At 41.8% G+C, this 12,872-nt stretch overlaps 1 protein-coding gene across 1 annotated transcript; it reads left to right on the plus strand.

Annotated features, from left to right (window-relative positions):
* Window positions 1-860: 860 nt before the first annotated feature.
* On the plus strand, window positions 861-12,515 carry LOC138600915 (FHF complex subunit HOOK-interacting protein 1A-like). Its single transcript, XM_069672459.1, has 16 exons — window positions 861-965; window positions 2,785-2,980; window positions 3,063-3,284; window positions 3,645-3,807; window positions 4,758-4,869; window positions 7,194-7,295; window positions 7,525-7,581; window positions 7,665-7,751; window positions 7,868-8,035; window positions 8,119-8,198; window positions 8,442-8,620; window positions 8,708-8,819; window positions 8,923-10,304; window positions 10,846-11,024; window positions 11,146-11,266; window positions 12,158-12,515. The coding sequence occupies exons 1-16, from the start codon at window positions 861-863 to the stop codon at window positions 12,388-12,390; spliced, it is 3,498 nt and encodes a 1,165-aa protein (XP_069528560.1). The 3' UTR covers window positions 12,391-12,515.
* Window positions 12,516-12,872: the final 357 nt, after the last annotated feature.

Here is a 12,872-nt window from a genome sequence, read left to right on the forward strand (position 1 = left end):
TGGCAACATCTTTTCACCAGTTCTTAAATTGTAAACAAAGAAGCAAAATCAATTTAGGCCAGATTTAGAAAAATGGAGCACAAGATTTTTTTTCTCACTTGCCACTCAGGGCTCCCGTAATAGACAGAGTGAAGTTAAACTATATTTTATATGGGATCATACTGCAGTTTAGCATATCTTTATTTTTACGTTTACACATACATAACAGTGACGATCACAGCCTCAAGAAGAAAGAAAAGAATAGAGCTGCTTTCGAGATTAATCGATTGGTTATCAGAAACAGAAATACTTTTCCATATTGACCAAGAGAACAGAGAAAAAGTCTCTCTAAGAGCATGTACTTTTAAGCACTTTTAAGAAAGAAAATCTCTGATTCCAGCCTTTTAAATGTGAATATTTTTGGGTTTTGTCGAAACGAGACACTTGAGGACGTCATCTTGGGCTTTGGGAAACACTCATTTGGATTTTCTGACCTTTTATAGACCAAACATAATATACTGTTGGGTTTTACTTTCTATCTTATAATTATGGCACTCTATCCTTGTTTTAATGTTCATTCTGTTTGTTTTCATGTGCAACTTTTTCCTTACATAAAGCACTTTCAGCTGCTTTTCTCGTATGCATGCTGCTATACTAATAAGTGTTTCATTATTATTATTATATTTCCGGAAGAGGACCAATGTCAGCTATATATTTGCAAAAGAAAAGTAACCAGTATTTGTTTTTTCCACCTCCTGCAGGCCAGCAGCTGCCCTACAAGCCCAGGAAAGGAGCCTGATCCTGGGCCGAGAGAGCCAGCTAATGCCCCCCACTACACCAATGAGCTGGAACATGCTATAGCCACCTGACTGCCAATCAAAATGATGGCCTCTGTGATTATGGGGGGCAACCGCAGGAAGTCCCTCACGCTGAGAGGGGTGGACCCCGAGACCTGCATGATAGTGTTTAAGAACCACTGGGCGCAGGTAAGAAAGCCATCCAATATCCATCAATCAGTAACTGTCCTACTGTTTTCTTTGTCTCTTTTTCTGTCCCTCAGTCCCTCCAGTCCGTCCTGTTTTTCTCATAATGGTTGGCAGACATTTTGTGTGTGTGTGTGTGTGTGTGTGCATTACTGACCCAGACTTTGGCCCTTAAACACAGGATCCATTTAGAACAAACCCCTCTCTACGCCCGCCAAGAAAACCCACGCACACTCCATGTCTGTGTGTGTACAAGTGTATTGTGTGTGTGTGTGTGTGGTCGTTGTCTGAAGGTCAAAGGTTAACACAAGTCCAGACAGTGAATTACATTCTTCTTTCTGTCTCATTTTTCATTCATGTGTTCATCCCTTGTTCGGTGATATTTTATCCACTGTTTTAGTGTTCTTAGAAACATTTCATTGTTTGTTGTTTACAGCTGTAACTTAAGTAATAAGATTAAAGTTTCAGAGCTATAATCTAATAAACCTAATGAATAAAATCCCTAAATATTGCAGCAGGTTTTAGATTGTAGAAAAACATGGGTGATGTAATCACTTCCAATGCTTTTCAAAGGAATCTTATGAAGGTTTTACCCCTTTAACCCCTTTTATTCAGGTTTTACCCCAGAAAAATAAACATTTTGACTCAAATTAGCACAATATATTAAGATGCCTCTTAAAGAGTCTTTTATAGGAAATAATTTATTTTCTGTGTTTATTGAAGGTTTTCCCATCCCTCGGTTGCACCAACAAGACGTACGCCTGCTCTTAAGCCAAATCGGTCCTTACTTGACGCCAGTTGCACAGCCTACACTTTGCTGTCTTCTTGCTAAAACTGGGAATAAATTTGAAGCTTTATTAGGAGCAGGTGTAAAGTCAAAATATAGGCCTTGAATACATTGGAGGAACCCCTGCTGGTTTTATGGAATTTCCTCCAAGATATGTCTTTTTCTGTAGTGCTAAGAAAGTCTTGCCACTGTTCCACTGCTGTCCGAGTCTGAACAACCATTGATAACCCCCATTATTTCTCCCAGAGTTGACTTCTTCTCATTATTTATTATCACATTAAACTGCTAAGTTGTAAGTTTTTGTGCTGGATGTACAGCTCTATCAAATTTCTTATTGTTTGTTAAATATGTTTTCTTTTTCAACGTCCATAACGTTGAAAATTTGGGATGATTTGCGACAGAAAAGCAGAAGAAGAAGATTGCTAGAAACAGACAATGTCATCTTTAGAAGCAACAGACATATTGGTATTCACATGGACGTAAATTAATTGGAACAGCAAAGTTAAGGCTTTAGTTTGTTGGTGCGATTGAAGTCCATTCCAATGACGGGTATTAACAAGTAGTGACTTAGCAGTTAGGAGCAACTGGTGCAACCCAGTCCTGGTGCCTAGTTCCTTGGAGTCATTACAGAAACAGCTGCTCATATACCTTCAACAAACTGCTGTGATAGTTGCTTATTGGTTTGCTGATTTGCAAGTCAAATTTCCAACCAATCTTCAAGAAACGTGCAAAAAGATGATAACTGGTAGTCATGCTTGTGTCCATACTTTACTGTTATGCGAATATTAGTTTTGTCTCTCAAGATCAACAGTTGGGAACCATTAAACCATTGCAGAAGAAGAGTTTAAATGCTTCATGTATTTCCTGATGTATATGCTTAGTCTGTTTTCCAAGCATTTTTCAGTGTTCTGCAACTTTATCCCCTCAAACAAATTGCAAGAACTTTTTTCATCTGGTGTTTCCCCTCCTTTTTATGTGGATATAATCAAGGTGAATTGATATACCCTTGATGTCTCCAATGTCCTCTCTCCGCAGGTAGTGAAGATCCTGGAGAAACACGAGCCGGGTCGCAGTGGCACCAGTGCATTGAGTTTCCTCTCAGGTCATTCTGGTAGCAGTAGCAGCTCCGGATCGTTACGCCTTGGGCCCATCCCGGCTGACGAGGCCAGTGCCGTCCAGAACTACGTGGAACACATGTTGTTCCTGCTGATGGAGGAAGAAGCGGGGCAAGGTCGGAGAGCAAAAGACAATGTTTCATCATACCATGATGTTTGTGTTGCACTTGTCTCATGTCTGTTACACATTGTTACCAGGAGGAGCCATGGGTCCCATCCTGGAGTTTGTGGTCCTGGAGGGTGTGATGGAGAGGCTGTTTCTGTGGAGCCTGAGGAGACAGTTTACTGAAGACATGAAGCTGGAGCAGCTCAGGATGTACCAGATGCTTCTGTCTCAGGCCAGACAGCCTCTACTGCACCATAAACCAGTTCTACGACCGCTCATGATGCTGCTGGCCTCCTGCGCTGGAGCCGGAACCGGTGAGAACAATACAGGAATATTTACGATATCTAAGAGTTAGGTCTTAAATCTCAAATATACCAACAGATGATTAGCTGAGCTTAGCACAAAGACTGGAAATAGGGAGTAAAAGCTATCCTGAATCTCATGTTTTGTCTTGTTTATATAACACAAACAAAATTTGCGTAAAAAAACTCAATGTTGTAGTTTCATGTTAAAAGATGAACTTCTCTCAACACTGAAGGAATCCTAAAGCGGGTTCACCTCTCTAATGACATCTAATTGGGTCTAAGTGTTTACTCGGGAAGTGGTTAAGGTGTTGCTGGTAAAACAATTCCAACAGTTACCTGGATAGGTAATCACCTGCTTCCCTCTTCCAGACAGTGGGGGTGCAGTGGAGGCGGAGCTGGTGCTCCTGTTGAATCAGTTGTGTGTGGCTCTGGTCAAAGATCCCTCAGTGCTGGAACTGTTCTTCCACACCAGTGAGGACCAGGGAGCCGCCAACTTCCTGCTGTTCTCCCTGCTTATACCATACACACACAGGTAGGTATACACACAGCTACACACACAAGTAGGTAGACACACACCTACACACACTGGTATACACACAGAGGTTGGTACACACTGGTATACAGACACACACAAACACACACAGGTAGGTATACACACAAGTAGGTACACACACATCTACACACACAAGTACACACACACACACACACACACACACAGGTATACACACAGCTACACACACACTGGTATACACACACAGGCTGGTACACACAGGTATACACACACACAGGTAGGTACACAAAGTGATATACACACAGGTAGGTAAACACAGTGTCATGTGCATAAATTTACACACAGGTGTACAAACACAAGTACACACATGAACACACAAGTACCCACACAGAAAGGATTATACAAAGGTATATAAACACACGCACACTCAGGTGCGGAAGGTTTACACACAAGCACACACACGAAGGTATACACACAGGTGTATATGCAGTATTCCAAAACACATAGGTCAGTATGCACACACAGGTAGACATACACAAACAGATAAGTATGTACACAGGTTCACACACAAGTAGGTGTATACATGAGTATACAGACGCAAGTATACACACAAAGGTACACACATGTATATAGGTATACACTCACATGAAGGTATACACACAGATGTGTGCACAGGTATATCTAAACACACAGCTATCTACAAAGGTATATACACTCTACAAAAATACACTGGCAGGTTTACACAAAGGTACTCACACACTAACAATGGAGGAGGAGAAATAGATCATATAGATATAGGATATAGACATGAACAGGTACAGAGACACTAGTAGGGCAAAGTATCAAACAATAATGGTATACACACATTTAGGGTATATTATGATTTGAGATTTTTTTGGCATTGCACGCAAACATTCCTGATCATAAATATGAGAAAACAGAAAACTTTCTTGTCTCTCTCTCTCTCTCAGACAGGGTTCGGTCGGTCAGCAGGCCAGAGACGCTCTGCTGCTCATCATGTCTCTGTCGGCCTCTGACCCTCGAGTCGCCCAGCACATCGCAGAGAACACCTACTTCTGTCCCGTGAGTCAACACACACACACCCACAAACCTAAACTTTTGGTGATTTAAAGCCTTTGAAATCTCACATCAAGGACAGATAGTTTGGATTCTGCGTCACTAAACCTTCATGGTTCATTCTAAGACTCTTGACTAGACAATGACTCTGCTCATTGTGTGTTGGCACAAGTTTCATGGTCATGTTGTGTCTGCTGGAGTGTCGGCTAGTCTTGGAACCGTCAAGGATTTGTAAAGGATCAGCATCGCTTAGCAGATGTGGATTACACCGATAAACCCACTGGAGAATTCTTCTGCCTCTTCCTCTTGTTTTCCTCTTTAGTTAAAATAAAATGTTAATCTCTACCTTTCTTCCAAATGTGTGAAGAGACATAAAAGGGGCATTTATGGGGTTTCCTCTGAGTGTATGCAAATGTTTGGAGTTAACAGAATTAAAAACCCCTTTAAAAGCCCACCATACAGATATTTTATGAATGAGATGACTGTTTAAATGAGTGTATTTGTAGTTTTTCTGTGCAGTGGATGGGTCCTTTTCTCCATTCATCTCCGCTCTGCATTGTAATCTCATTATCACAAGTTACGTAATAAACTAATGAGCCCATTCTGCTTCCTCAGGGAGTGTTAGAGTGTATGTGCATATGTGTGACAGCAAAAAAGAGAGATTATGGGGAGATAAAAAGGACAAGTTAAAGAAAAAGAGACAGAAAAGAGTAATCTCTCTAAATAACCTCTGAGTTTTTAAGATATAACAAAATCGGGAAATACAAGAAAAATACTCAGAAATACAACAAAGAAAACATACAAAATCAGAGTGTACAGCTATGTTAGCAGCTCTGTGAGGCTGTATTTAGCAATGGTTCAAGCTAAAATATCACATCACCATGCTAACATGCTACCGAAAGCAATACTAGCATGCAGATTATATACATAAATATATAGTATATAATGGGAGGAAGTTGTGAACTGAGCACTTACACTGCTAACATTAGATGTAAAAAATTTGCAGTAAAACAATAACAAAATAATTTTTACAAAAGAGACTCAAAAAAAACAAAAACAGGTAAGATACTTAATGTTATTAAAAGATGAAGGCTTTGTTTACTCATGTCCTTCAGGTATCTACGCTTGCTGTGTCGGCCATGTTGGCTCCATCACTGCTAGTTTCAGCTATTTCCCTTTATATGAGAGAAAGAAATGAGGGAGTCTGTATGTGACAGGGCAAGCAAAGAGACCAAAGCACGTGCTACCTCTGTCTGTCTGTGTGTGTGTGTGCGCGCGCGTCAGATTTAAGCCCATGTAACTGCACTCTGACCTCAATCTTTATGTAGAGAGCAGATTAGTAAAGCAGCGTGAGATTGGCTGCTACACAGGGAGGGATTAGTAAATCTGTACATGATTGGACAGTTGCCTGTTTGTTAGTGAGACTCGGTGATGCAGCCGTTGACGTTGTTGTTTATGTTGATGGTTTTTCCTTTATTTGTCTTTCTTCTCCATATTCTTTTTTCCTCATCTCTTATTAAAGGAATAGTTAAGAATTTTGGGAAAGGCATTTAGTTGCTTTCATGATGAGTTAGCTTAGCTTAGCATAGAGACTGTAAATAAAGTAAAACAGCTAGCTAGCTTTATCCAAAAACAACTAAATCCATTCAAACGATTAATGTTTGTTTGTTTTTACCTTTGTGAGAATATTCGGGCTAGTACGTTCCCCTTGTTTCCATCATTTATGCTAAGCTAAGCTAAGCTAATCAGCTGTGGCATATTCATATTTATGTCTTGAAAGAGCACACACAGGTATACAGGCACAACCAAATATACTCATGGAGGTATACACATACAGGTGTATACGGTACACAACAACACATGTAAGTATAAATATATAGGTATACACACTCTGGTAGGTATACAAATAGGTATAATATACTTACAAACAAGTAGGTATACACACATAGGTGCAACACACAGGTATACACACGCACATATACACAGGTAAGAATACCCCAAACCTTTTTTATACAAATACATACTCAGATAGGTATACACACGAATAGATATACACATACAGGTAAGTACACAAAAAGGTATACACACACAGGTATACAGACACAGGTATACACAGGAAACCTAAAATGTTAAACTATACCTTTACTGGGTCTTTTAGTTAATCAATAATGTGTAATTAGACAGGTGTTCTCTTCTTGTCTCTCTCCTGTTTATATCTGCCCTCTGCTATTTTTAAAACGAACACACTAATCTTCACAGGAATTTGATTTCCTCAGAAGCCTGTGTGTGTGTTTATGTGAACGTACTGACCTTTATTAATGTGATTACAGGTGCTGGCCACAGGTCTGTCCGGCCTGTACTCATCTCTTCCAGCCAGGCTGCAGGTTTACAGTGAAGACTGGCACTGTCTGGACCAGGCTGACTGGCAGCAGGTAACCATGATGAACACACAGTGAGGGAGGGAGTGAAAGAGTGAATGAATTAAACCATGAAAGTAATAAATCGCTGTTTATACCTGAATGAAAGTAAACATAGGACAGAAAAAAATATACAAAGTGGTTAAGAGATGATGATATTTGAATAGCGTGAATTCACTTTATAATAATGCTTATAAATGAATCAAAACATTATGTATGAAAAAATTGGTGTGTTGGTCAACAGGTTCCAGCTCTTGTCCACTTCCTGCACTCACTCGACTTCTGTAGTGCTGTTACAAAGGTAACTAATGCACACACTAAAGTACAGACACACAAATGCAATGAATAGTGCTTACAGCTAACTCTCCTTTTGACCTCGCTCAGGTCGCTCATCCCTCCATCCGGACTCAATTGCTGGATTATATTTATAACGGCTTCCTGGTTCCTGTACTGGCACCTGCTCTGCACAAGGTATCAGACCTAATCACTACTGGATCCTGTATTTTCTGTAGTACCATGTTGCTAATTCAGATTGTTTAACATCCCATCTATGCTATATGAACATTAATGTGTGTGTTTGTGTGTAGCTGACCATAGAGGAGGTAATGACCACCACAGCGTACCTGGATCTCTTCCTGCGCTCCATCCCTGAGCCCGCCCTCCTCCAGACCTTCCTGTCCTTCATCCTGCTGCACACACACGACAATGTGCACATACTGGACACTCTCGTTAGCAGGGTCAACACACCTTTCCAGGTAAAACACCGAACGGCAGTCCACTGTTTGATGACTCTTGAGCCATGTGAGTGAGCTTTACATTGACTTATCTTGTCCTTCAGTTGGGTACGGTGTCTCTGGCTCTGTTCAGGACTCTGATTGGTCTCTTCTGTGAAGACGTAATGCTGCAGCTGGTGCTCAGGTCAGTCTCACAGGTTCATAAATTGGCAGACAATAGGGCTTGAAATGTTGTAACTAAGTTCCTTTGTAGATTTCCACAATAGGACTAATCAAATAGATAAGTCGTTGACAATTAGGGAGTCCCAACCGCACCGCCAAGTGCAAGGTTAAGCTTACAAAGATGTTTTGTCCAACCAATAAGCGTGCACCAAAATTGGTAGTGATGCATAGTGGGACTGAGCAGGAAGCATCTGTGTGTCTTCAGGTATCTGATTCCTTGCAGCCACCTAAGCAGGAAGCAGCAGTGGTCCCTAAAGCAGAGGGACTGCTACTCCTCCAGCGCTGCCTCCTTCCTGCTCCTCATGCCCTCCTGGTGCCCTGGAAACTTCTACAACACAAACTCACATGCACACTCAGAGCACATCCACTGGCCCAAAGGAGCAGGTCAGTTCGACCAACACAAGAACACATAACTCAAGTAAAATGCATATCATCATATTTATGTTAACTTAATCTTTCTGTCCATGTCAGATCTGTCAGTATCAGACAGTGTTGGTTACTGTCGTGGCTTAGACTTTCTGATGGATGTAAACTATCTCCATTACCTCTGGGATGCCCGCCAGGCCATCTCAACTTCCCACAGGTCGGTCTCAACTTCCATTTGTAGTCCAAGTTGATAATGACTTGATGGGAAATATATAAATTTCTTTATATTTCAGTTTGATTTTAGTTGGTTTTTTTTGCAGGGCGTGTCTGCGCTGGTCAGCTCCATACGACGGAATAAACCCTCTACCTCTAGAATACCGATCAGACACACCAGGGAACGACATAGAGAATGAAGAAGAGATCGTACGGCGAGTAAAGAGTGACTCCATCTCCTCTTTGGACATCAATCCTCCACCTTTGGCCTTCTCCCCCACCCTGTCCTCTTCAGATACCCTCTCCACAAGCAACCAGGCAGGAAGAGTCAGCTCTGCCCTAGAACTTGAGTGGGATGACATTTTTGCAGACGACGATCCTTCTTCACCAGGGGTGATGAACATGGTGTTTACAAACGGCAGCATGACCATGGAGATCGACAGAAGCACTTCCACACCCTCACCTCCTGGACACATTCAGGAAATGCGACGCACTGCAACGAAGCTGGTGCATGGCTCGTATGTAGAGGAATCTGAGTTTCAGGATGACGTTCTTGTCTATGATCTTGTCGCCAAGAATGATACGAAGGCAGCCATTATGGAGCGAATCATGGCAGCAAATCGTCGAGCGCGCGGAAGCATCTCAAATGGCCAACAAGCGTCAACAGCAGCGACATCAACAAATATAACAACAATGTTTACAACAACAGGGAGGACGGTAATGGAAACAGTTAACAGTATAATGTCGACAAGGAGGAGGAGCGAGGACGGAGGTAAAGAGGAAAGAAGGGGTGAGGGTAGTGGGCAGGAGGTGAGGAGGAGGAGTGAGGACTGTGGCAAGGAGATGGGGAGAAGGAAGGAGGAAGGAGAAGATGAGATGGAGAGGATAGATGAAGAAGCAGAGCCAAAGAGGCATCAGTTTTTAACAAATGGCTTTACTGCTAAGAATCACATCATCGACGAATGTGATGATACTGAAAAGGATAGCAAGGCATTTGAGCAGAAATACAACCTGAGCAACTTCACAACTATTAACAATCACATGCAGACACCACACCACCGGCAAACACCATGTTCATTGACAAACGCTTTACCCAATGGCCATTCAGAATTTGAGCCACATGACCCTTTGGTATCAGCAGCTGATGCCAAGTCTCCATGTGTGCCTGTTAACAAAATCAGCAATAACAATGACTTCCTGTCCCAATACTATGAGCTCATGCTTTCTTTGGGGGTGGAGCCAGACTGTGACAACAGCACAGATGACATAGGCTCGTTCAGGAAGCGGGTCCGAGCGCTGAGGCAAAAACTGGAAGAGGAGGATGGACATGGTGAAGACTGGGCTGTAACCTCCTTGTGGGATACCAGAGAAAAGGAAGTAGAGGAGGAGGAGATGGATGAGGAAGAGGAGGAAGAGGAGGAAGAGGAAGGAGAGGAGAATAGAAGCAGCAGTGAGAAAGACAGCAAGAGGCCTGAAGTTCCATTTACAGGTCTGTGTTTTCAAGTAAAATGGAATTAGATGTTGAATTTATGCATGTTTTGGGGTCTTAATAACTAATAGCTAAAACAAGTTTTAGATTTGCTCCAGTTGATCCCTTTAGCCAGGAGCAGAAAAACCAGCTCCAATGTCTGCGGCGTAATCCTTGGCTGCAAATGTGACTGATCAAAGTACGCATGGATAGGATCTCTACTTCCTTTTTGCCCCCAAAAATTACTTTGTTGACATTATGGCCTGTTTCGGCCCTGCTGATGGAATTGACCCACTGGATCAATTCCAAAAGTACTTGAAGTATTTCAAAAAATTAATATTTAAATCAGATTGCTAGCTAGCATAATGTCAATATTGATAAGTCTCAACAGTTCTACAGTGACATCTAGAGGTGATCATCATGATTTTGGATAAAGAATATACCAATAAAGCAGAATTACAGTAGCCATATTTATTTTTATCATTTTGACATGTATTGCATGCATTACTTGTATTTGATCTCCGTCCCATACACTGACCTCTAGTTTTCGATGATGCCCCAGGTCCATTCATTAGTGTCCTGTTGTCACGACTCGAGAACCTGCTGGAAAACTCCATCGCTGTGAACCTGCTGGTGACAGGCATCCTTGCCCAGCTGGCGTCCTACCCGCAACCTCTTCTGAGATCCTTTCTGCTCACCACAGACGCACACATCCAACCCACCGTACGAACACTGTACCAGGTAACTTCCACATACACGTCATATTAGTGTCATTTGATTTCTTCTTTACTTGTTTCAGCAGTTCTAATGAAGACATTATGTTTACTTTTATTTCTGTGTATGTTTGTGTGTGTATTTGCAGGTGTTGGTGTCAGTGCATACTCAGATCGAGCGCTACGTGGCCGCCAGACCAGATTATCCCGCCCTGGTCACTCAGGCTTGGAGGTTCTTGTTGGTAAAAGACCAGGACAGCAAGTTTAGAGGTAAATTAACACACAAGCGTGATATAATACCCCAACAGCTGTTATAGTGTAGCTGAAAGGAAAGTCCTGCAGTGTCTATGCTAAATTAAGCTTTACCTACTGCTGGGGTATACATAAAGAAATGTGACATAAGGTCCTTGTTCCCCAGTTCTACTTACATCTAGGTGACAAATTAATGGAAAAATCTTATGGACCTTGGGAACAAAGGCCTTAGGGAACAGAACCCTTGGAATATAGAAGCTTGGAAACATAGGACCCATTAGACCTTGGGAAAATAGGATCATTGAAATTTGGGAGCCTAAGAACATAAGACCCTTGAAACTTAGGACCTTGAGAACATAGGAGCCTGGGAACATAGGACCTTGATAACATATGGCCCTGGGAATATAGGACCATGGGGACTTAGGATATTAGGGTCTTGGGAACAAAGGACCCTTGGAACATATGGTAGGAATGGGAAAATAGGCCCTTGCAATCTTAGGACCCCTGGATTCGAGGACTTTAGAAACTTAGGACCATGGGAACAGAGGACAATGAGAACATAGGACTTTGGGAACATTGGACCATAGGAACTTGGGGCCTTAGGAACGCAGGACCCTTGACACATACGACCTTAGGAAAATAGGACACTGGGAACATAGGAATCTTAGGGTCTTGGGAACTAAGAACCCACAGAACATATGGTAGGTCCTCAGGAATATAGGACCCTGGGAACCTTGGATTCCAGGAAACCTTGCTTCCCCAATTGTATGCTGCCCCTTCAAATCTGAAGTTTAGAAGGGGGAAATTCAGACACTGTTTGTAAATATGATGGTAAAGGCATCAGTACAAATTAACCAAAGTGCTTATTAGATCTACAATCACAGCATCACATTTACTCTTGTTGCTCAGAGTGCCTCGAGTGTCATGACGGGGACATCATTCTGGACCCATCTCTTCCTAATGGTTCTGTGAGGAACGCTCTGGCTTTGCCTCCTCTTGGTGTCCTACCGCCCTGCCCTCCAATTCCCCACCACGCCAAGAGCAAAGTTTTCGCCATCATCCTGTACGCCGAGTTCCTGAAAGAGCTGGCTTCCATTGCCCAGGAGCACAGCATCACACTGGACTGTTCTGCCGAGGAGTAACGGAAGTGACATTGGTGCAAACCACCGGTCCAGCTGGGAAAATCTGGTTTTTATTCACCAGTGAGGAAGTGCTGAAGACTTAGTTTCTCAAAGCCCTAAAATTACAAGCACTAAAAATGCACAAACAGGAATGCAACAGATGTAAGTAATAAATGTTGATACTGTTTTTATGCAAACATTTCTATGTACACAATGTTTATATTCCTGGCAGCACTTGAATTTTATGAAGTTGTCCTCATGTGAATATGGATGATATTTATTCATTGATGGTAGAATATTTTCAACATGAATCAGTGTTATGTATATATTTAAGAGATTGGTGCAAATAGTTTTGTATGCTCTATTATGAAATTACTTTACTTGCATTACTTTTTAATGTGGTAAACATGAAACCCATGTTAAACCAAGGTATCCATACTCAGGATGGAAAAACTTAATAAACTGACTTCACATAAGGTAGATTCAACATTTAAAAACCTTAA

This window comes from Semicossyphus pulcher, unplaced genomic scaffold (genome assembly GCF_022749685.1).
Source record: "Semicossyphus pulcher isolate SPU_LCO1_2020_fin unplaced genomic scaffold, fSemPul1.0.p SCAF_21, whole genome shotgun sequence".
In the NCBI taxonomy this organism is placed as follows: Eukaryota; Metazoa; Chordata; class Actinopteri; order Labriformes; family Labridae; genus Semicossyphus; species Semicossyphus pulcher.